The following is a 25,680-nucleotide window of genomic DNA, read 5'->3' as shown; positions in this document are numbered from 1 at the left end:
ACATTCCTGGAGAGATAACAGATCCTCTTTAAAGGAGTTTGGTTCTGTGTACATGTTGGTCTCATATAAGTGAGCAAAACCTGATTGTAAATTTAGCAGTTTACATTATATTCCAGTGGGGTCAACAAGCTGACATCTTGGGGACAATGACTATACAAAGTTGCTATCAGGGGCGTAACTAGGAAAGACTGGGCCCCATAGCAAACTTTTGACTGGGGGCCCCCTCCCCTGGGTGTCACACAACCCCCCCCCCCCTTGTAGATAGTGCCTTTTTTTTACAGTCCCTCCTCTGTAGATAATGCCATACAGCCCCCCTGTAGATAACGCCATACAGCCCCCCTGTAGATAGCGCCATACAGCCCCCCCTGTAGATAGCGCCATATAGCCCCCCTGTAGATAGCGCCATACAGCCCCCCTGTAGCTAGCGCCATACAGCCACCACTGTAGATAACGTCATACAGTCCCCCCTGTAGATAACGCCATACAGCCCCCCCTGTAGATAGCGCCATACAGCCCCCCTGTAGATAGCGCCATACAGCCCCCCTGTAGATAGCGCCATGCAGCCCCCCTGTAGATAGCGCCATACAGCCCCCTGTAGATAGCGCCATACAGCCCCCTGTAAATAACGCCATACAGCCCCCTTTGTAGAGAACGCCATACAGCCGCCACTGGAGAGAACGCCATACAGCCCCCTCTGTAGATAGCGCCATACAGCCCCCTCTGTAGATAGCGCCATACAGCCCTCTCTGTAGATAGCGCCATACAGCCCCCCTGTAGATAGCGCCATACAGCCCCCCTGTAGATAGCGCCATGCAGCCCCCCTGTAGATAGCGCCATACAGCCCCCTGTAGATAGCGCCATACAGCCCCCCTGTAAATAACGCCATACAGCCCCCTTTGTAGACAACGCCATACAGCCGCCACTGTAGAGAACGCCATACAGCCGCCACTGTAGAGAACGCCATACAGCCCCCTCTGTAGATAGCGCCATACAGCCCCCTCTGTAGATAGCGCCATACAGCCCTCTCTGTAGATAGCGCCATACAGCCCCCTCTGTAGATAACGCCATACAGCCCCCCCCTGTAGATAACGCCATACAGCCCCCTTTGTAGATATCTACAGAGGGGGCTGTATGGCGTTATCTACAGGGGGGACTGTATGCCGTTATCAGCAGGGGGGACTGTATGGCGTTATCTACAGAGGGGGCTGTATGGCGCTAATGCCATACAGCCCCCACTATAGAGAACGCCATACAGCCCCCACTGTAGAGAACGCCATACAGCCCCCACTGTAGAGAACACTATACAGCCCCCCTGTAGGGAATGCCATACAGCCCCCGCTGTAGGGAACGCCATACAGCCCCCGCTGTAGGGAACGCCATACAGCCCCCCCTGTAGGGAATGCCATACAGCCCCCCCCTGTAGGGAACACCACACAGCCCCCCCCTGTAGGGAACGCCATACAGCCCCCCCTGTAGGGAACGCCATACAGCCCCCCCCTGTAGGGAACGCCATACAGCCCCCCCTGTAGGGAACCCCATACAGCCCCCCCATGTAGGGAACACCATACAGCCCCCCCATGTAGGGAACGCCATACAGCCCCCCCTGTAGGGAACGGCATACAGCCCCCCGTAGGGAACGCCATACAGCCCCCCCATAAAGAACGCCACACAGCCCCCCCCTTGTAGGGAACGCCATACAGCCCCCCCGTGTAGGGAACGCCATACAGCCCCCCCTGTAGGGAACGCCATACAGCCCCCCCTGTAGGGAACGCCATACACCCCCCCTGTAGGGAATGCCATACAGACCCCCCCCTGTAGGGAATGCCATACAGCAATTAAATTACAATGACTTTTCTTCTGAGGCTGTGCTAATTAAATAAAATTATGCAGCGTAACATTTTTAGTTTTAAGTGAATGTGACACTCCGTGATAATAAAAATGAGAGGAATAAAACAGATGCCTAACATTAAGGGGCTACGTGTCGATAGGGGGTTTTATATTGTTTGTTCATTTACTGTTATTCCAAAACACCACTGCGTTTAATGTTGATGCCATTATTATGATAGATATTCCATTCCTAAGTATTAATGCTGGAAGAATATTGGCATGCAACCAGTCAAGCATTGAACATAAGAACGTCCAGGGGCTAGGCACAGACTGGCTCTAAAACTCTGTCCTGCTGGAGTTGAAATATAAAAAAAATTGGTTATTATCACTCTTAACATAGTGTTTTTTATGTAATTTACTAAAACTCATTAGATGTGTAAATTGAACATATGCAGTTGAAAAACACTGATGAAGCTGTATAACACTGCCTGCCTTCAATGCATAAAAGTGAGAAGGAAAGCCAATACACTGTTCTGTAGGTCATATTTTAATAAAACTTCAAAAACTCTTCAGGTATATAGATTTTTATATACAGATGCAAGCTTTTATAGCTACACTGTCAACCAGGGTTCTATATGAAACCTGGTGATCTAAATTCCCTCCAGTAAAACCATTAGGGACAGACTCCAATATGTGTCACTATTACAGCTATCTGAAATGGGCGTAAGGGTTTTTACACCCCAATGGAGAGTGCAAGCTTCAGTTCAGGTTGGCCTCATCCCTCTTCTAATTTGGTGGAGTGAACCAGTTCATAGTTCCTTCCCCAAAATGAAATAAACAACCGGGGGGGGGGGGGGGCAATGAACCCAATGGTAAGGATGCCTTTGTCTCCTGCAGACAAGCAAAATTGCTAGGCCCCTTGTTCTGAGAAAAGTCGGGTGGGATTATTTGAATACGCACCGGGAAGATTGATTTTGCTGGGGTCCCTAACCCGATGAGGCTATGTATCAATTTTTAAAAGCAAACAAAAAATGGAAAACTAAAATGTGCACACTATCGATTTCAGATAATCTTTAATATTTGTGCTACGATTATATGCATGTGGATTTCGCCTAATTCTTCTGTGTGATCATACTACTCAGTGTTTTCTGATAATATTGATTTACTGCAGTGAATGGTGAAATGAAGACGCACATTACAGCTTCCACAGGGGTCAACGCTAAGCTTTACTAGTCTTGATTGGCACATCTGCTCAATTATGCAGTGATATGGGCAGAGGTGGTGTATCACTTCATTAGATGGCAACATCTGTGAAAGCTGTATTTGCAAATATAATAGTTAAGAGGTTGTCAACCAACTTTCCCAGAAACAGCTGGATAACACACTGGCAGAAGAGAACAACTCAAAGGTGTATATTTTAGCTTCTATCTACATAGTTACATAGTTAGTACGGTTGAAAAAAGACACATGTCCATCAAGTTCAACCAAGGGATGGGAAAAAGGGAAGGGATGAAACAAATATTCTACACATTGACATAGGAGCTGATATTTTTTTGTTCTAGGAAATTATCTAAGCTTTCTTTAAAGCTATCTACTGTCCCTACTGTGACCAGTTCCTGCGGTAGACTATTCCATAGATTCACAGTTCTCACAGTAAAGAAGGCTTGTCGCCTCTGCAGGTTGAACCTTTTTTTCTCCAGACGGAGGGAGTGCCCCCTTGTCTTTTGAGGGGGTTTTACATGGAACAGGTTTTCACTCTATTTCTTGTATATTATAGTTATATAAGTTAATCATGTCACCCCTTGGTCGTCTCTTTTTAAGGCTAAAAAGGTTTCATTATTTTAATCTTTCCTCATAACTTAGATTCTCCATGCCTCTTATTAGCTTCGTTGCTCTTCTTTGTATTTTTTCCAACTCCAGGCCATCCTCTCTATGAACTGGAGCCGAGAACTGAACTGCATATTCTAGATTAGGCCGCACTAATGCTTTGTAAAGTGATAATATTACATCCCTGTCCCGCAAGTCCATGCCTCTTTTAATACACGACAATATCTTGCTGGCCTTTGAAGCAGCTGATTGACATTACATGCTGTTATTTAGTCTATAATCTACAGGTACACCCAGATTCTTCTCAACAAGTGACTCCCCCAGTATAGCTCCCCCTAGGACATATGATGCATGCAGGTTGTTCGTACCCAGGTGCATAACTTTACATTAATCTACATTAAACCTCATTCACCAAGGGGCTGCCCAAACACTCAGTGTGTCCAATTCGTCCAAATGAACATCTTCCATAGACTGAACTATACTACATAGCTTGGTGTCATCTGCAAAAATAGAAATAGTGCTATTAATACCATCCTCGATATCATTAATAAATAAGATAAGGGCCGGACTTAGGATAGATTGCGCCCTGTGCGAAATTATCTTTCGGCGCCTCACCCCATCATAAAAAAATGGCCCATAAAAAAAGTATAATGCCCCCATACAGTATAATGCCCCAAAACAGTAAAATGCCCCTTTAGTGCCCCACATACCGTTTAATAATAATATTTAATACTATAATATATTATAACCCCTTCAAGGACACAGTATTTTGTCCTCTATTTGTGCCCACATAGTATTATGCCCCCTAAGTGCCACACACAGTATATTGCCCCCTGTAGTACCCCTACACAGTATAATGTCCGCTTAGTGGCCCCCACACAGTATAATGCCCCCCTCCCCTGGCTGCCACACACAGCCCCCCCTTGTAGATAGTACCCCCCTGTTGATTGTGCCATACAGCCTCCCTGTAGACAGTGCCATAATCCCCCACCTCCTCCTTGTAGATCGTGCCATACAGCTCTCCACCTTCCCCTCGTAGACAGTGCCCCCCCAAAAAAATTGTACCTACCTAGGCCCCGTTCGCATGACGATCTGAGCTGCTCCAAGTCTGGATCCTTGCGTAGGCCGGCGTGATCCTGTAGCCTAGTACAGAGTTTCCCAACCTTTTCGGACTCGAGTGCCACACAGCCCCCTGTAGGTAGTGCAACACAGCCCCCTGTAGGTAGTTCCACACAGCCCCCTGTAGGTAGTGCCACACAGCCCCATATAGGTAGTGCCACACAGCCCCCTGTAGGTAGTGCCACACAGCCCCTTGTAATGCCACACAGTCCCCTTGTAAGTAGTGCCGCACAGCCCGGGGATTCCTCTCCTGGAGCGCTCCGCTTGATATCTCTGTCCATATATGGACAGTGACATCAAGGGCAACTCCTGAAGTGCAATCCCCGTCAACAGCATTGCCGACGCTGCCAATCCCCATCCACAGCATTATGGACAGTGGCCCCCAGAGACATCAAGCGCTCTGTCCAGGAGCGGCATCCCCAGCCACACGGGGAATCCGCTCTTTCAGGGACCTACAGTGGTGCTAGTAGATAGCAGAGAAGGAAGATTCCTCCCTGCTCTGCCATAGTGGCCGCCGGCCATGGGGGGGAGCCCGTGGCATGGGCGCCCTCATGCCTGGTGTTGCGGCTAGCAGCCGCTATGGCTGCTACAGCGGTAGCGATGCCACTAAGTGAAGAAGCGCCTTGGCGGAAAGGCAGCTGCTGAGTGTCCAGACCCGGGCGCTTGTGAAACAAGCAGGGGAAGGGAGCCAGCACAGCGCCCCCTTTCACCTTCTGGAGTGATGCGCCCTGTGCATAGGCACAGGTCGCACACCCCTAAGGCCGGCCCTGAATAAGATGAATAATAGTGGTCCCAGAATGGAACCCTGGGGTACATCACTTATAACCGGGGACCATTCAGAGTAGGAATCATTGACCACAACTCTTTGGATACGGTCCTTGAGCCAATTCCCTATCCAATTACAAACTATACTTTCTAAACCTATAGTCCTTAATTTAACCATAAGGCGTCTATGAGGGACAGTGTCAAATGCCTTTTCAAAGTTCAAAAACACTATATCCACAGCGGCCCCTCTGTCTAGGCTTCTGCTCACCTCTTCATAAAAACAAAACAGGTTGGTTTGACAACTTCTTTCCTTAGTAGAACCGTACTGGCTGTCACTTATAATACAAATTTTTGTCACATACTTCTGTATATAGTCCGTCAATAGCCCCTCAAACATTTTTCCCACAATGGATGTTAAGCTTACTGGTCTATAATTACCTGGGGAAGACCTAGAGCCCTATTTTAAATAGGCCCCACATTTACCCTGCGCCAGTCCCTTGGCACTATACCATATAAGTAGGTACTATGCACACCAATGGGAGTAATTTCCAAGAATAATTTTTGTTTGCCAGTATCAGTGCAACATTTCGGTCAGATCCTTGACCTTCTTCATGCACTGTAATATGCTGGTTCCTGCGATATGGCGCTTAAAGAGAACCTTTCATCTGCCCATACATGTGCAGCTGAGTGCAGCATGTAATAGGCAGGGCTTCACAAACACTGTCTTACTTGAAATAATTTTTCTAACTTCCTCCGTTATTTACATATCGGTGCTGTTATATTTGGCGCCCGATATGTAAATAAGCCCCTGAACTGTCAATGGGGCGTTTCTATCTAACTAAGGGGGCGCTCTGACACTGTCCAAAAAGCTACTGACAGTGTCTCATGGCGGCTTGCGTTGTGTTCTCTCCCGCGAGAACACACACAGACTGGTGGTTCTGCAGAGAGCGCTCTCTCAGTCTGTGTGTGTTCTCGCGGGAGCACAGCACAAGCCGCTCTGACACTGTCCTACATGTTCAGACCTTGTATTTTTTGCATTTATATACTTGAGGAATTTTTGGGGATTTGTTTTGCTATCCTTGGCCATCTGCCTTTCGTGTTGTATTCTTGCTGATTTTATTACCTTTTTACAGATTTCATTAAAGGAACAGTGTCACCGAATTTTTATTTTTTTATATCAGTTTTATGTTAGGGTTTTATTAAAAACGTTTATATTTATTTGTGTGTTTGTGTGTTACTTTTTTCTATTTTTACACTTTTTCTTCCCTATGGGGGCTGCCATTTTTTTTTCCATTTCTGTATGTGTCGATTAACGACACATACAGACATGGAATACGGCAGCTCCAGTCCCATAGGGACTGCGAACGAGGCCCGTTCCATCCACTATGGTGTACGCCGTGTGTGTGGGAACGGCGCATGCGCCGCTCCCACACAGTCCGATTTGAAATGCGCGCCGTCCGGCGCCATTTTCCTGTGGACCGGAAGTCGCGGCCGGGCAGTAAGATTACTACTTCCGGTCGTGGCTTCCGGACTTGTGCACATGGAGCAGCGGCAGCAGACGGAGCGGATGGACCGGAGGGAGCGGCGGCGACTGGAGCAGGTAAGTGATTTCTATGTATGTTCGTGTTTCAGTGTGTTTTACTAGTGTATGTAAACTTTCTACACTGTGTGTTAGCTCAAAAAATGGCGACACACAGTGTAGGAGGTTAGACCGTTCAAACCCCTCGTTTCTCCCGGCACTAGCCAGGATAAAGGAGGGGGGGATTCTGAGAGCTCACTAGAGCGAGGGATTTTTTCCCAATTTTGCAGCATAAAGCAATGTGGTTGCTTTACCACATGCAATGCTGCAATTTTGGGAATTGCTCCATCTAGTGACCAGTGCTGGGAAATATTATAAATTGAATCCAATTAGAACAATGTTTAATCATCTACACACTAATTGTTTAACTAAAAAAAACAAAACATGTTTTGCTGGCAACACATTCCCTTTAAGCTCTTTATAATTTAGAAAGGCTAGAGCTGTACTTCAGATTTGTATTTTTCAAATGCCCTTTTTTTTTAATCATATATTGCCCTTTTTTATAGAAGGTGTAAGCCATGTGGGGTTTAATTTTAGTCGTTTATACTTGTTACCTATAGGATTACATTTTGCATTATAATTATACAAAGTGGATTTTAAGATCTCCCATTTATCATTTGTACCATTATTTGACATTAGTTGTTCCCAGTCTATGTCCTGAATTGCAGCCCTCATCCTGGGGAAATTGGCCTTCTTACAATTAAGTGTTTTTGCCCTGTGATATCTATCTATCTATCTATCTATCTATCTATCTATCTATCTATCTATCTATCTAATCTTTTTTATGCATATCCATATCATAACATATCTATGTATGTAGCAAATAAAGGTAAAGAATGTTGTGAAGAGTGCAAAATCCAGTGGTGGAACACCCCACTACACCTGTCATATACACAGTCGAGTCACATTATTATGACCACTTCCAACTTTCGACGTCGGCAGCGCGTAGCCCATGAAGGAAGTGATGTGTCGTGGGCTGGCTTGCTGGGTATATAAGGTGTGCGATAGGCTATCTGAACACATCACTCATTGTTGCCATGGGTATAAGGGTATAAGGGGCAATTTATCAAAGTTGTAAAAATGGATGATTATTGGCTAAAGTAGCAGTATTTCTCAAACAGCGCAGTTTGTGAACTGTTCACGTGCTGCTGTGGTGAAAGTGTATCGCGAGTGGACAAATGGCACCATTGGGAATAACCAACGTGGAAACTGCGGAGCACCACGTGCCATTGATGTGAGAGGTGAATGTCGGCTACGAAGGTGTACGAGGGCTGAACAACCCACTACAATAGAGCAGCTCACCATTAAAATCAACCAGGGCGCTACCAGACGTGTGTCTAAAACAACAGTTTAGCGAACCCTACTGCATATGGGGCTCCGAAGCAGACCAATGGTCACTGATTCTATGCTAACAAAGGTGCATCGGAAAAAAAGGTTTCAATGTGCATGGCAGTATCGGAAATGAACCAACGATGATTAGCAAAGGGTTGCCTTTTCCAATGAGTAACATTTTCTGCTTCATCGAATGGATGGACGTTGGGGTGTTAGGTGAGAAACATCAGAGAACAAATAGCCTGCAACCATTGCTGGAAGAACACGAGCTGGTTGCGGCAGCGTTATGGTCTGTGGAATTTTTTCATGGCATTCTCTGGACCCATGTGGAAGGCACTCTGAACCGATTTGGGTATGAATCCATCGTTTCAGATCACGTCCACCCATACATGCTGTTTGTCTTCCCTGGGGCAGATGGAATCTTCCAGCAAGACGATGCGACATGTCACAAGGCTAGAAATGTCTGACAGTGGTTGGAAGACCACGACCAAGACTTCCAAGTTCTTCCCTGGCCGGCCCCCTAATTTGCCAGACTTGAACTCAATTGAGCATCTGTGGGACCACATCTATCGTCTTGTTCGCTCTATGGAACCTCCTTCACGCACTCTCCAGCAAATGTGGGATGCCCTGCAGTCAGCATGGCTCCAGATACCTGAGACAACCTACCAGTATCTTATTGAGTCACTCCCTCCCATAGCGGTTACTCTGGATATTAGCTGCTGGTCATAATAATGTGACTTGACTGTGTATGTGGATGGGATTGATAGTAAGGTGTCAGTTTTGCTGATGATACAAAACTTTATAGGATACTTAAAATTCAACCTGACTATAAAATATTACAGAAAGAACTAGATAAGTTGGCAGCATGGGCAAAAACATGGCCGATGAAATTTAATGTTGATGAATGTAAAGTAATGCACCTAGGATGAAGTAATAGTATTACTGCATTTACAGTAAATGGAATAAAACTGGGGATAACGGAAAAAGAGAAGGACCTGGGTATTCTCGTAACAAATAAGCTAAGCGTCAGTATTCAATGTCAAGCAGCAGCTGCAAAAGCAAATAGGATTTTAGGGTGTATAAAAGGAGAGATAAAAACCTGTGATTCAAATGTAATGTTACCCCTCTATAAATCCTTTGTAAGGCCACATCTTGAATATGGAATACAGTTTTGGCCCTCACATTGTAAAAAGGATATAGGAGAACTGTAGAGGGTTCAAAGGCGGGCAACTAGATTATTAAATTGGAAGGGAGGTGTCGCTTACAATGAAAGGCTAGAAAAACTGGGCTTGTTCAGCTTGGAAAAAATACTTCCTAGGGGTGATCTTATTAACATGTATAAGTATGTGGTCAATACAGAGAACTAGCACATGATCTGTTCCTTCCAAGGACTCTACAAAGGACCAGGGGACACGCATTGCGTGTGGAAGAAAGACGTTTCAGACATCAATATAGGAAAGGGTTCTTTGCAGTTAGAGTGGTCAAGCTATGGAATGCCCTACCTCAAAATGTATTATGGCAGATACTATGTCAGCATTTAAAAAAAGGCTAGATGCAAGGTTGAACTTGATGGTCCTGTGTCTTTTTTCAACCTATGTAACTAACTATGTAAAAAAGTGGATATACAGACTCTGTTATTGAACCCACGTGGTATGAATGTGGATTTTAAATTGGGATGAGAAGTGGTTTGCCTACCTAGTATTAGATGGGGAGGCCATTCTCTTTTAGGGGATAGTGTCCTGGTAGGGATTATAGCAAATGTTTAAAGGGAATGTGTTGCCAGAAAAACATGTTTTTTTAAAAAAAATTAAACATTTAGTGTGTGGGTGGTTAAACATTGTTCAAATTCTTTTTATTTTTTTGCACGAGTCCAGGAAATATTATAAATTATATTATATATTATAAATTATAGATGGAGCTGTTCCCAAAATTGCAGCATTGCAACATTGGGTTAAAAGCCCTCGCTCTAGTGAGCTCTCAGCATCCCCCCTCCTTTATCCTGGCTAGTGCCAGGATAAACGAGGGGTTTGAACGGTGTAACCTCCTACACTGTGTGTCACCATTTTTTAAGGTAACCCACAGTGTAGTAGGTTTACATACAGTAGTAAACACACACAAACACGAACATACATTGAAATCTCTTACCTGCTCCTGCCGCCGCGGCTCCCTCCGGCCTGTCCGCTCCGTTTGCTGCCGCTGGTGCAAGTGCAGAAATCCGGAAGCCGCGACCGGAAGTAGTAATATTACTGTCCGGCCGCGGCTTCCGGTCCACAGGAAAATGGCGCCGGACGGCGCCAATTTCGAATAGGACTGTGTGGGAGCGGCGCATGCGCAGTTCCCACACAGACGCCGTACACTGCAGTCAATGGGACGGGAGCCGTTCGCAGTCCCTATGGGACTGTGGCTGCCGTATTCCATGTCTGTATGTGTCGTTAATCGACACACACAGAAATGGAACAAAAAATGGCAGCCCCCATAGGGAAGAAAAAGTGTAAAAATAAGAAAAAGTAAAACACAAACACACAAATAAATATAAAAGTTTTTAATAAAGCACTAACATCTTTAACATATAAAAAAATAATTTCTGATGACACTGTTCCTTTAAGTTTGTACTTGACACTATAGACAGGAATGTTTTTCTGGTCTATTAGATGTTGTAATAATTCCCCCTAACACTTCTTTTTTCACAGTAAGGAATCTGTGAAAGCTCAGCACAAGAGAATATCTTCTTTAGAAATAATATAAACATGTCACTATGATTAGAAATCCAATTTTATTCTATATTCATGTATGTCACGCCACGGTTGTGAAATGAGCTATTGATTTAATGGTGTCCCATATGGCTATAGCAGCTAAATACATAGGCTTAGAGTATGTTCACACGCTAAACAAAAAAACGGCTGTAAAATATTCAAGGGAAAACAGCCTCTGATTTCAGCAGTTTTTTAAGCATCAAGCGTTTTTTTCTGTGTTTTTTACGGCCATTTTTGGAGCTGTTTTTCTATTGACCCAATGAACAAGGGCTCCAAAAGCGGCTCAAGAAGTGACATGCACTTTTTTTGTATTGCTTGAGAAAAGCCCCAATGAGTTAGGCGGAAACATTGCAGATGGGTGAATGAAGTCCACTATCATTTTTCACTGAACTACCGGAGTGCTGGGATTTTTGTTTGCTATATACCCTTTTTTGATGCTGTGTCAATGCTGCTTTCTTGCTTTTGTGTATATATCTATTTATCTACATATCTATTTATAGATCTATCAATCATAATTTTTTGTAAGTTTTGGGAAATAAGGAATATTTTTTTTCTATTTTTTTTCTTAGATGTGGTTGCTGTGCTATTGCTCTTTTTCTATTCTTCCATTATATATTTTAAGTGAACTTGAAAGTTTAAGAGGCAAAAGGTGGTTGCTATGCCAAATCGCTAACAGTTTCCTGCCAAAACCACTCATGCCTCTCCATATGCTCCCCATTCTATTTCTTTCATCTAGGAGTAGCCGCCATAAAAGTTAATCATTACATAGAAGGATTTAAAGATTTAGAAACATTCCTCAAGACGACTGTTGTGTTTTTATTCTTTAAAAAATGCCATTCATAGCTCAAGGGTTTTGTTAGTTTTTGGGGGGAGGAGATGGGAGATAAGAATGCACCTGATCTTGTAGAGCTATTAAAACCTGTACATGACCTCCCAGACTAAGCAAGGGTCATACAGAAGAGCCTGTTTTTTCTTTTTATGCATCAGGACAATTTATTTCTCTCGCACAGTGGTTGAATAGATTCCCATCTAGTATACAAAAGGACGAGTCTCCTGTCCATACCATTTTGTTGTAAGTGGATTCAGTGGAATGTTAGAAGAAAGTTGTAATTTATTTTACTCTCTACTACCATATGTATAATATCAGTATATTGATTAAAGGGGTTATCTGGGGACCACACAAAAAAATAAAAACCCCACAAATATGTATAAACAAATTTCTACATTACTACAGCTACTCTGTCTGCACAAAATCAAACTTCTGCAATACTCACCACTTCTGATGTAGCCACTCACAAAACGTTCAGGTAGGCGCGGCAAGCCGTTTCAGACCGCTCTGAAACTACAGTTCCCTTCATGCCCTTCTTTTCCTTATAGGTCTGTATCCCTGCCCCGCTCACTGATACAGTGCGCATGTACCGGGAAATGCCAGCCAGAGATAGAGCTGAGGAAGAAGGGGGTTGGCTTACTTCCTCTGCATCGTTACAGTGCTTGCCCCCTAGCGGTCACATGCTTTGATGACGCGCCGACACCATGGAAGAGGGAGACCGCTATTTGTCACGTGGGTATGTGCCGGCGCGTCATCAAAGCAGACAGGACTTCCAGACATGTGACTGCGTTCCCAAACGGGGCATCGGCACAATATTGGAACTAAATGTATATTAGTAAGTGTCCTTATGTTATGCATTTATATCACTGAAATACAATTTTCTGGGGCTGGATAACCCCTTTAATGTTGTCAGTATAACTTCATTTATAAAAACAATATTACATGTAGTGCTTACTTTTTTTTAAAGATGTCAGAGAGTAAGTAGATTTTTTCACACAAAGGCCCACACGCATTAGGTAATACTTTGCCTGCAGCGTGCACATATAATATTTTTTTTCTCTCCCACTATAGAGTTATGTTGTACCCACAGAATGTTGCCGCTTTGCAGTTTCCACAATCCCTAAACCTAGTCACAGTGCCTTAATTCTAAAAGCCCCCATAATGATAGAATCAGTACCCCCATATGGGTAGACTCAGTTTCTCTGTATTAACATCACCACTGTACAATTGTACAAGGTAAAACACAAAAAACACACAAACACTTACCTCCTACATATTATTCTACTCCACTGTCAGACAGTGACAAGTGAGTTGCTTGCATGTGACATCCTCTTATAGCTCTAATCTCATTGATTAGCAAGATTAAGCTCTGTTTAAGTAAAATTTTTCCTCCATCATCCATGTATGCAGCGGAAAAGCACCCAGTGTATACGTCAAACTAATAGCGCCTCATTGATCCATAGGGCCTCATTTATCCAAGGGTGTTTTTTTTTTTTGGGCATATGTCTGGGAGGTATGCGTTGGCATACCTTTTTGTTTTTTACTGTATAGAATAACCAAGGCATCCTGTAAAATAAGTATGTGGTATAGGTTTTTTATGATAGGAGTTTATGGGCTACCATCGGAGGTACATGTTGGGAGTATTATACGACATGTATTCCAAGGTATACGGCAAACGTGTGCAGTACTGTAAACTCAGTCTTAAAAGGTTATCTGGCTCTGACTGCTCCTTTCCGTCATCAAGACACTTCTGACTGTTAAGAACACTTGCGTGCTCTGCCGAGAGTCATTGTGGAGTCCCCCAGATATTCTAGAAGGATAGACTAGTATGATTTACTAGTAACATTAGATATAAAGTATAATGTAATCCTTCCCGATATAAAGACAACTTATGACTGGGACACATTACTTTACATTGTACAACGTCCATTAGTTCAGCAATATTAGAGCATTTTACAGATGTCATGTATACAGAAAGTCTATTCTGGTGGCTAGTTCCCTATAAGCTTATATGTAAAGGGGTTTTCAGTTTTTTACAATTTCTATTTGTAAGAGGGGTTCCCAGGGGCATAGCTAAAGGCCCCGATTCAAAAGTTTTTCTTGGGCCCCCCCCCCCAAACTTCTCATGGCCGACGGCCCGCAGCTTTCAGCTGCATTGTTGGATCTCTTAATTGACCCAACGATGCAGCACTAGCAGCCAGGGGCGTCACTTAGGTCTTAAAACTTCAGGGGAATTAGCCCTAATACATATGTCTCCAGCAAAAAAAATGTGTGTGCGTGTATGTATATGCACGTGTGTATATGTGTGTGTGTGTGTGTGTATGTATGTATATATATATATATATATATATATATATATATATATGAGACAGCATATCTATAACACTACGACCCTATAGCTATGGATAGGTTTAGATACAGTGGCTCAGCAGACAGTATCACACATGATAGGATTAGATATAGGGCCCAGCAGACTGTATCACACATGATAGGTTTAGATATAGGGCCCAGCAGACTGTATCACATATGATAGGATTAGATACATTGGGCCCGCAGACAGTATCACGTATGATGGGCTTAGATATAGGTCCCATCTCGCTGACATTGCGGCACCAGCGCTGGACACAGGTAGGGTAAGTATAATAATTGTTTTGCTTTTTTATGTGTTACTAATTATTTTTGAGTGTTTGTGTTTTTTTACAGGTTTGGTTGTTGGACTACTTTGGATTCGAGGACTACTTCGATGACAGCGTTTTTTTATTCTCAATAAAATGGTTAATGAGGGATGTGTGTTTTTTTAATTTCAATAAAATATTGTTTCTATGTCCTTGTATTTTTTTAAACCTTATTACTACCGCCTTAGTAATGGCCGCTGGCTAATTGAAAGTGTCCATTACTAAGGCGGGGCTTAATGTTAGCCGGTGAAAAGGCTAACACTATTGTTACCATCTTTAGTGATGGTCAGGTATTGGGGCGGCCACAGGCTGGTATTTTCAGGCTGGGAAAGGCCAGAAACAGTGGCCCTTCCCACCCTGGTAATACTAGCCTGCTGCTGCTGTGTTGTATCTGGCTGGTTATTAAAAATGGAGGAACCCCACATCGTTCTTTTCAATTATTATTATTTGTTTAAATGACATTTTTCATAACCAGCCAGATACAATAAAGCAGCAGCAGGCTAACATTACCTGGGTGGGAAGGCCACTTTTTGGCTTTTCCTGGCCTTAATACCAGCCTGCGGCCGCCCCGGTGCACGACCATCACTGCAGATGGTTGGGTACTGGATCGTACCTGGCTCTTCCAGGCACCCCTGGTGGCAGTGGGTACCGGGGTAAAAATGGGGGTTAGTGTTAGCCTCTGCACCGGCTAACACTGAGCCCGCCTTAGTAATGGACGCTGTTAATCAGCCAGCGTCCATTACTAAGGAGGTTAAAATAAAGTTTTAAAAAAAATACAAATACATAGAAAAAATATTTTATTGAAATTAAAACCCCCACACAACCCTCATTAACCATTTTACTCATAATAAAAAAAGCCGTCATCGAAGTAGTCCTCGCATCTGACATAGTCCAATGACTGAACCTGTAAAAAAACACAAACACAAAAAAAAACATTAGTAACACATGTGGTAGGCTTAGATACAGGGCACATGTGCATGTGTGATACTGTTTGTTGGAGCCTGTATCTAAGCCTACCACATGGTAGGCTTAGATATAGGGTCCAGCAGACAGTAATCTTATACAGTATAAGATTACTGTCTACTGGAGCCTTGTGTCACGTTGGGTGCATGAACCCACTAGGCAGTACCGCCTTAACGGCATGGCAGCTGGCCAACAGGACACAGGTCAAAGTCTATAGTTCATATAGGTGTACCTGTGGTAGCTTCAGACAGTAGCAAGACAGGCTCAGATGGGACTAGGCAGCAGGCAGACACCAGGAGTGGTGTAGCAGGACAGGCGTAGTACTCAGCGCAGCACGACTCCAACTTAATACGGCACTCTGACCAGGATAACACGTGGTACAGGTAACAGGTAGTAGGAACGGGAAACACTGGGAACTGGAAGACACTTAGGAGACCATTTGCAGAGACAAACTAGGGTAACGACAACAACGCTCAGGCAATGCAGGAAGCGGCAGAGCCCTTCTTATAGTCCAGGGTGCTCATCGCCTAATTTGGTCTTTAATTCAGGTGCGCGTGCTGGACCTTTAAGACCATGCATGAGCGTGCATGCGCACCCTACCGGACACAGCAGAGCGAAGCGGAAGTGAGCGCTGGCATCTCCTGAGGAGGAGACGGGGACCAGCGCTCACTGATCCATGGCTGCGGCCGTCAGGAGGTAAGCAAACCTGGTGGCCCGCGGCCATGTGCATTACACATTGTATCTAAGCAAACCATGTGGTAGGCTTAAATACAGGGCCCATCAGACAGGATCACACGTGGGCCATGTATCTAAGTTTACCATGTGGTTATGGTAAGATGCTTAGATACAGGGCCCCAGCAGAAAGTAATCTTATACAGTATAAGATTACTGTCTGCTGGGGCCCTGTATCTAAGCCTACCATGTGGTAGGCTTAGATACAGGGCCCATCAGACAGGATCCCACATGGGCCATGTATCTAAGCCTACCATGTGGTTGGCTTAGATACAGGGCCCAGCAAACAGGATCACACAATGTGTGATCCTGTCTCATGGGCCCTGTATCTAAGCCTACCACATGGTAGGCTTAATGGGGTTGTCCAGTCCCTAAACATTGATGGCCTATCCTCAGGATAGGCCATCAATAGCTGATGGATTGGGTCAGACTCCCGGGACCCCCTGCAAATCAGCTGTTTTGAAGGGGGTGCAGCGCTCGTACGAGCGCTGATTCCCCTTCATTTCCCTTACTTGCTCACACTGTGAATGGACGCGTCGGAGATTCACAGTGTGAGAAAGTGACTGTAATGAAGGGGAAGTAGCGCTTGTACGGGCACTGCAGCCCCTTCAAAACAGCTGATTGGCAGGGGTCTCGGGAGTCGGACCCCGACCTATCAGCTCCAGCAGACAGTGATATTAAACTTACCCTACTCTTCGGCCGCAGCGGATGTCCTTACTCCATCCATTGTTGGGATGTTGTGCGCGACACACAGCGTTGTGACGTCATGCTTTGCGCACAGCGATGCGACGTCAGGACCTCCGCTGCGCTCCCAAACTAGGAGGGTAAGTACTGTCAGTTACTATAGCAACAGGGGCCAGTGTAGTTTATTACATAGGCCCCAGTTACTATAGTAACTTTTTATTGATGTGGTACAGGTGGCCACTGCGACCCCTAAAATTACGCCACTGGGGGTTCCTCAACAATAAGCTGATCACAGGTTTTCCTGCTGCTTGTACCCACAGTGATCAGCTGTAATCTTGAAGCAAGGGTTACATTTTCCTTCAGCGCCACCACAGGGGAAATTAAACATTACATTGTGCTAATTGAAGTCAATGGGCACTCTTTCCAGAGAGAGAGAGAGAGATGTTCTTTAAAGTATCTCTGCCATGCAGCTATTGGTGGAGGTCCTAAGCAACGAACTACTCTCGATTAACTCAAAGTTCCCTAATAGGATAATTAAAAAATGGGTTTTATAAAACCCCTTTAATGCTTAAATATAGGTGCTACAAGCAAGAAATCTGCTAGGAACTTCAGTGTACGTAATGTAAGAAATATTTTCGTTTTATGTGGCTTAACAAAATTACACCTCTCCTAGGCTTTAGTAGAGTCCTCTCACAGTCCCTTGGGGAAAATGACAACCATTCGGAGCACATTTTTGGCTAATAGTGGTGGTTGTTAACATTACAGTCCTTCATCCTTAGCCTTTTTAGGACCCCATTACTCTATAGATACTATATTTAGCTAATACAACAACAACAGAACAAACTAGTTTTACATTTTACATATGGGCAAAAAAATAATAATAATTAGAAATGTTAATTTAAAAGTAGAAGAATATGTAAGTTCTTCAGCTATAAATAAAAGCACAGCGATAAATGTTATGTAAACTTATACAGTGACACATACACTAGGACATCAAAACTTTAATGAGACATTATTTTAGTATGTGGAACTATGTTATTACACAGTAACCTCTGAATGGTGATGCCAACTGTGACTGTGCTGTGTGTAGAGTAGACACAACAAAATAGGTATAGTGTGTGTGTGTGTGTGTGTGTGTGTGTGTGTGTGTGTGTGTGTGTGTGTGTGTGTGTGTGTGTGTGTGTGTGTGTGTGTGTGTGTGTATTCTTGTAGGGGAATACTGTGGTTTTTTTTATAGATCTACAGTATTGCTAAATTAATTTTCAATGCAGCTTTGTAATTTGACTAGATTTTAATACAATTTTGGTTGTCTAAAAAGTCCAAACGTTCACTATTAAATATGACCCAAGTGTATTAATATTGATATATTCAGCGTTGTTCTTATTTTATTTTGTAGCTTTCTTTTAGAGTTTGTCGTACGCCATTTGTTAAATGTATCACATTTTATATCAGACAAGATGTTGTGCTTTTTTTTTAGTTTTGTGTCTTTCATTTTATGTAAAATTAACTCTGACCATACTCAAGTCCACTTAGCCAGCATGATTCAGAAAGTGTCACACAAGGCACCAACAGTAATGCTTTCTATCACAAATATTTAACGACTCGAGAGCACACAAAGTAGGCTATTATTTCAAACAAGAATGCTCCAAAAAAGTAGTACATGTGGGCCATTGTGGCAAAATATGCAGTTGTGAAGTTAAGAGATATTTAAGATGGCCTTTTTAGTAATGTTTTTTCTTGTTTCTCCTTTTTTTGTGTTTTTTATAGGTCAGGACATTGTTTGTTAGCGGATTGCCATTAGACATAAAGCCACGAGAGCTGTACTTATTATTCAGGCCATTTAAGGTAATTATTATATTTACTTTTATCCTTTATATGGAACGACTACACTATGCATCATTTAGTAAAACTAACCTCTTTAGGTCAAGATCCCACACGCTCTTTTTATGGTGTTTTTGGTGCAGTTTTTGGAGCCAAATGCAGAAGTGGATCTAAAAGGAAGGAAAGGTATAATGAATGCATCTTCTTTCTATTGTTCCCACTCCTGTGTTTGACTCAAACTGAGTCAAAAACTGCACCAAAAACTGCATCAAATGGTGTGTGTGATACTGGCGTTATGGCTCCAAACAACCTTTGTGTTTAACAGAGCCATATTACAGAGCCCATAGACTTCTATAGGGCCATACTGTACCCCCATATGCCTCCGATTTCAGAATTACAGAATTTTTTTCTGTCAGATTCCATAGAAATTGTGGCTAACACATCACCCTACAGAGCTACTTAATTTATTTGTATACCATATCCAAGGCCTCCACATAAAATTACCAATTTTGGTCCTTAGGATAATGTTTTTTATGTTTGATGGTTCTAAATGTATATATATTTTTTTTTTTTTTCGTTTTTTGTAGCCTTAAGAAGGGGAATTTTGAGGTTCATAAATATTTCTCATATTAATTATAATTTGGAAGAAATGGTAAAGATTTGTGAAAACATTAAATTCTGACAATGTTCTTTTAAAAAAATGTATATGTCATTCACCAAACCGCAAAAGTAAACGGTAAATTGTGTTAGTGGTTTTAAAGTTAACATTTTATCAATTATGTGTATATTGCTTGTATCCCTAGGGCAAGACTAATTTTTTCATATTTAGCCCTCATCAATCCTGTGCTCATAATAAAAAAAATTTTCTTTTTTTTTTAACATCTATGTAGCTTTTTCGACAATGATTTTCTAGTTTTTCACCAAACACTAAAAACAAGTTAAGAAATTAATTCTATGAGCCACTATAGTTAAAATAAAATCAAACATGCTTATATTACTTTGTGCCATAGTAAATCATGCAAATACACTTGATTTAAAGAGGCTCTGTCACCAGATTATCAAATCCCCATCTCCTATTGCATGTGATCGGCGCTGCAATGTAGATAACAGTAAGGTTTTTGTTTTTTTCAAAAACGATCATTTTTGGCCAAGTTATGAGCAATTTTATATTTATGCAAATGAGCCTTTCTAATGGACAACTGGGCGTGTTTTCTCTTATTTCCAACTGGGCGTGTATTGTGTTTGTAACATCTGGGCGTGTTTACTTGTTTTACTAGCTGGGCGTTGTGAATAGAAGGGTATGTCAGCATCATATGTCCGCATCATACACTTCTATTCACAACGCCCAGCTAGTAAAACAAGTAAACACGCCCAGATGTTACAAACACAATACACGCCCAGTTGGAAATAAGAGAAAACACACCCAGTTGTCCATTAGAAAGGCTCATTTGCATAAATATAAAATTGCTCATAACGTGGCCAAAAATGATCGTTTTTTTAAAAAAAAAACACGTTACTGTTATCTACATTGCAGCGCCGATCACATGCAATAGGAGATAGGGATTTGATAATCTGGTGACAGAGCCTCTTTAAATAAAAATGCATTTTATATACATGCATTATTTTTTACTTTTCATGTTTCCTTTTAACAACTTCTACTATATTAGATTGTATATCTAGATTTTAATGTTACACGTAGGCTCTGCAATAAAAATAGGCACGTCAATGGGCAGCCTAGGGGTCTTGGTAATGATCTAGTGCTGTCCAATCATGAAGGAAACCCTAGTTAATGAGGTTTATTCTTCCCTTTTGATCTCCTGGTTAAATGCTGTGGTCATAACTAAATGTGGCATATGACAGGCTAAATGGCAGAGATCAGATCTCCTTCTGGTCTCCGCCGTTGGGGAGAAAAGTATACAGGGGGGTAACGATAGGAAGTGCAGTTGTTTCTGGGCCTTGGAGACTTAAACTGGCCATACACTTTAGATAACTTACAGACGAAAGATCGTTCAGTCAATAGCTATTTAACCCGACTCTCCTCATACACATGCACACTTGGCTCGGGCCGAGCGTCCACGTGTTTTCAATGGTGAGAAGGCAGAAAGTCACTGCCAGACTCCTCTGCCAGCGACTTATCTACTAATAATCAAAATGATCGGGCAGGTTGAAATTCAACAGCCCGATTCTTTTCTCCTCGTCATCTGCCATCAGGTAAGAGTTGGGAGGCCGGCATACACATTAGATGGTTGCACGTTCCTACTGAAATCGGCAGGTTCGGCCTACACACATCTAATGTGTATGACCAGCCTTAGGGGACCAAAAAGGTACCTCTTCCCTAAGGAGACTAATACGATGATTGATGTGTTATACTTGGGGGCCCTGTAATAGATTGGGGCTCATGAACTTCAAGTACGGTATGGTCTGGTATGGTTGTACGTGACTATGTATATGTATGCACAAACGGGTTAAGAAATATATTATTACCTATTCAAGCTATCCATATACTATAAAGGTCAGATGGTCTGTGTTTAAGTCCCATAGACTTATCGAATTAACTATGGAAACAAATATTCAGCCGAAATTAGGAAGTCCTGGCTGACTTATAGAGCTTTAAATTTTAAAAAATAAGAAATATTGGAAAGTATATTTGAAAGGTAACAATGAGGCAGAAAAACTACTTCTATTTTTTTGTTCTGAAATCCAACCTAAATAAGAAATCATAAAAATAAAAGAAAGATCTGACATTGGATAAAAAAAACAAAAAAAACAAAGTAGCTGTTTTTTATTATCTAAATAGTTTTTCTTCTACTCTCTGGTAATGGTGTAAATCATTTTCTATAAAATATTATGCCCCATCTTTCCCTGCTATAAGACTACTAGTCTTCTTAGGCGTGTCTACCCCCCTATGATTCGTTCCATACGCCCGTATCTTTTTCTTCCCCTTTATTTCATTGTCATTTCCCCTCGATTCTGTCTTGGTCTCCAAGTTGCTTCTCTACTTCTCGTGCCCTCTATCGGCGCCTCAACTTGATTGGTACTAATATGTTTTCTCTGTTTCATGCAGGCATTATCATGTCCCCCGTCCCGTTGCATGTTCTTGCTTTTGACTTTTCGAGCTACCTTTATATAGTCTTGTACTATACTGACACTGAAATGTGGACTTGTATACTTATTATTTATTCTGCAAAACGTTTAAAAGGGAATCTCTCAGCAGTTTGAGGAGGCGGTAGGCATTGTAGCATTACTTTTTGTCTCGGTCATGCAAGCTGCATGACCGAGAAACCAACATTTAATTTCCCCGGCGCGGCGGTCGAAAGTGTCCCTCTTTGCTCTGAGTGACCAATTGGGAGACCGCTAGAGATGTCACTTAGAGCAGAGAAGAGGGGCTGGCAGTGTGCAGAGAGGATAGCTAAGGAGCACTGCATATAAAGTGGCCGCCTCAGGGGCACATGCGACAGCGGCGCTGGGGGAATTCAACATTGATGCAAGTTGGATGACCAAGACAAAGGTATAGTTAGAATGCCCTCCCCTATATTACGGCTGTCAGCAGTTTGAGGCCTCAAAACTGCTGACAGGTTCTCTTTACTAAGAAAATATTACTCCAAAACACAATAGGTGCCATATTACTACATAATACTACATAATGATGACATCTATTGGTTTTGTATGTACTGTAAATAGTATTTTTGTAATTTAGGTTTATAAATAGATATAATTATCGAGAATTCAGATGCTGGCAACATAATGTATACTTGTTTTTTGTTCTAGGGTTATGAAGGTTCTTTGATAAAGCTTACATCAAAGCAGGTAAGAAAGGACTATCATGACAGGAAGATGTTCATATACATATTGATGCAGTATAATATAATATATAATATATCATATAGGGCTATATCAAATTCCTGTGGCAACCAAATGTACAATTCATCATGACTCAAATAAGTCGAGTCACTTCTCCCCTTATCTAAAAACTACCCTTCCCAAAGCAGACACTGAAACAGAGTTGGATTTTAATGGCCACAGCGGCCGTTTATTATTTAAATAACAATGAATTTTTAAATACCATAACTTTTGAATCCCCAAAAAGGGATTCATCATAACATTAAATAACCCACTGCGACCCTATCAGGGTCACAACATTATTAACCAACCAGAATGACAGGGGCAAGTCCTTGAAGCCACCGATACTTAATTTTGGCCATCTGCCCACCAATACCTTACCCCCAGCCGTAACCCGGCCCGGGGGCACCAATTACCTTTTGCAGATGACCACCATATATATAACCCAGCTTTCAAAAGGGGTAACACCCTAAGAAGCCGATTAATTGGGGGTGCATCCCGTGATGCATTCCCCACACCACTTTTTACGACCTACTTCAAGGACTCCCCCCCGCCAAAGCGAAACAGGCCTTGACCACCTCACGCCTGCGAGCTCCTCCACACTCCCACCGCTCGCTCAATTCCATCAGTCAAAGCCAGACTCCACATATCCATCCCCACATCATTGAGGTGCACACCATCCTCTCTCCAATACCTGCCTGTCCCAGCCTCCAGATCCCAGTGGCGCACCGCAACCCCACCATTACGCGCCACGAAGCTCGATATGGCCCTGTTAGCCTTAATGCGAGCCTTGTTAATTTTTCCCACCGAACGAGCCATCCGCCAGCTCTTCCTAGGGACCATCTCGGACCACACAGTCACCAAATTAGGATAAGTTGCCCATAAGCAGAGCAAATCATGCTTGACGTCCCGTACCAACTCCCGGAAAGGGCGTAGGCCCAAATCATTGCCTCCCACATGCAACAGCAGCACCTCCGGCGCCCTGTCAAGCAGTACAAAATTGTGAAACTCAGGCAATACCCTGTTCCATGTCATTCCCCGTATACCCATCCACCTCCCGACCGCCGCGTCCCGCGGAATCCTGAGCTGTCGACCGTCCGGCCGTACATCTGCGCGAAGGGCACCCAAGTACACAAAAGAGTGTCCCATAATCCACACCATGCATGAGTCACGGCCTGCAAACAAATGGAGAACATACACGCACCACCGCTCGTTGCCGCGCACAATTAACACTCAGGCGGAAACGCACACACCCGGAACATGTTATACATTACCATATCACAACATGTGCAAACGAACATAAGAACGTAAATGCGCAGACTCCCAACGCCCTATCCGCCGCACGCCTGCATCATCCAAACCCCATCTCACCGCCTCCGTCGCTGCCCCTATACGGAAAGAATGAGACGAGTACTGCTTCGCCTGCACCCCGCTAGCCACTAGACACTTTTTGAAAACCGAGATAAACTGAAACCGCGACAGAAACTTGCCATCCGCATGCCGCAGCAACGGCGCGTCCAAGAGATCTAAACCCTCCAAGTACTCCTTGATGCACAACACTGGACAAACCGGATTTCCCGGGACCGCCAACAAAACCACTCGACGTCCCGCCCCCCCGATCCGTTTTCGACCGTCGCAACACTATCTCCACCCTGTCTTCATACAAATCGACATTATCCTGCAGCAAGCCCCCCGCTTTTACCGAACTAGGCAAAACCAATTCCCCTACCCGAAAAGCTCCAAAAAAGGCTAACGCAAAAGCCAACCGAAAAAGCTTGCTCTCATACTCTGAACGACACACCTGCCACACCACCACCTCCAGCGAACACAACAATTGAAATGACACGGGACGCCTCTTATCTCTCACCACTACACCCCGTCTCAGCCCCTGAAATGCCTGGCCCACCAAGAAACGCTTCGTGATGTCCACTAACCCCCGTAATTTACAACCAAAAGCAATGGCCGCCACGAAGCGATTAACCTTAGCGACCGTGCAACCCCAGGCAAACGTCGTCCCCCAACCAAAACAGCAAGGCCACCATCCTATCCTCATCAGAGCACACATCACCCAAAGATCTCACCCACTCTTCCCATTGCCTCCATCCAGCAGCATACGACGACCACGTCGGACTGGCCAGCGAACGTTTTATCAAGGCACCTGCCGCCTGGATACCAGCTCCCACAGATGACTGGGACAGTCCACCCCCGTTAACTCCGCGTCCGGGACCAGCTGACGGAAACGATCCCACTGCGAGCAAGAAAGCGCATCAGCAATACAATTCCCAACCCCGGGAACATGCACCGCCACCACCCACGCATTTAAACTCAAACAGGCAAGCACCAACTGACGCAACAAGCGAACCACTGGAGGGGACGACGCCGAAGTATTATTTATAGCCATCACCAACCCCAGATTATCCCAATGAAAACGAACTTTTTTATCCCGGAAACCTGTCTCCCCAAATGGTGACTGCCACCACGATGGGAAACAGTTCGAGTAGGGCCAAGTTACGCGTCAGGCCCGCCTCCACCCACTCAACCGGCCATTTTCCCGCGCACCATTGACCTTTGAAGAACGCCCCGAACCCCACCGCCCCGGACGCATCAGTGAACAATTCCAAATCGAAGCTATCCAACGCCCGGGACATCCAAAGAGAGCGCCCATTATACTGTGCCAGAAAATGGAGCCAGACCCACAAATCTTCCCTGTGCTCCGCCGCCAGACGAATGAAATGGTGGGGTTCCCCAACCCCCGCCATCGCCGCTGCCAACCACCGACAAAAAACCCTGCCCATCGGCATGATGTGGCAAGCAAAATTCAACTTCCCCAATAAGGACTGCAAATCACGTAGTGTAATTTTCTTAATCCGAGACGCTCGTTCCACTACTAACCGCAAATCCCCCAACTTATCCTCCGGCAATCTGCACTCCATT

General features: G+C 43.7%; 1 protein-coding gene across 2 annotated transcripts in view; it reads left to right on the top strand.

The window, feature by feature from the left end:
• The window catches only part of RBPMS (RNA binding protein, mRNA processing factor), a 243,956-nt gene that overhangs the window by 98,584 nt on the left and 119,692 nt on the right, over positions 1-25,680 (top strand). For both annotated transcript variants that reach the window (XR_012883151.1, XM_075861860.1), the window contains exons 2-3: positions 18,853-18,930; positions 22,675-22,713. Coding sequence is in view for 1 of the 2 variants with exons in the window: in XM_075861860.1 (XP_075717975.1) it covers positions 18,853-18,930; positions 22,675-22,713 (117 nt within the window). In the remaining variant the exon portion in view is untranslated. The remainder of the gene's footprint in view (positions 1-18,852; positions 18,931-22,674; positions 22,714-25,680) is intronic.

The sequence above is a fragment of the Rhinoderma darwinii genome, chromosome 1 (genome assembly GCF_050947455.1).
Source record: "Rhinoderma darwinii isolate aRhiDar2 chromosome 1, aRhiDar2.hap1, whole genome shotgun sequence".
NCBI classification, from domain to species: Eukaryota; Metazoa; Chordata; class Amphibia; order Anura; family Rhinodermatidae; genus Rhinoderma; species Rhinoderma darwinii.
This window is presented reverse-complemented; position numbering and strand designations above follow the sequence as displayed.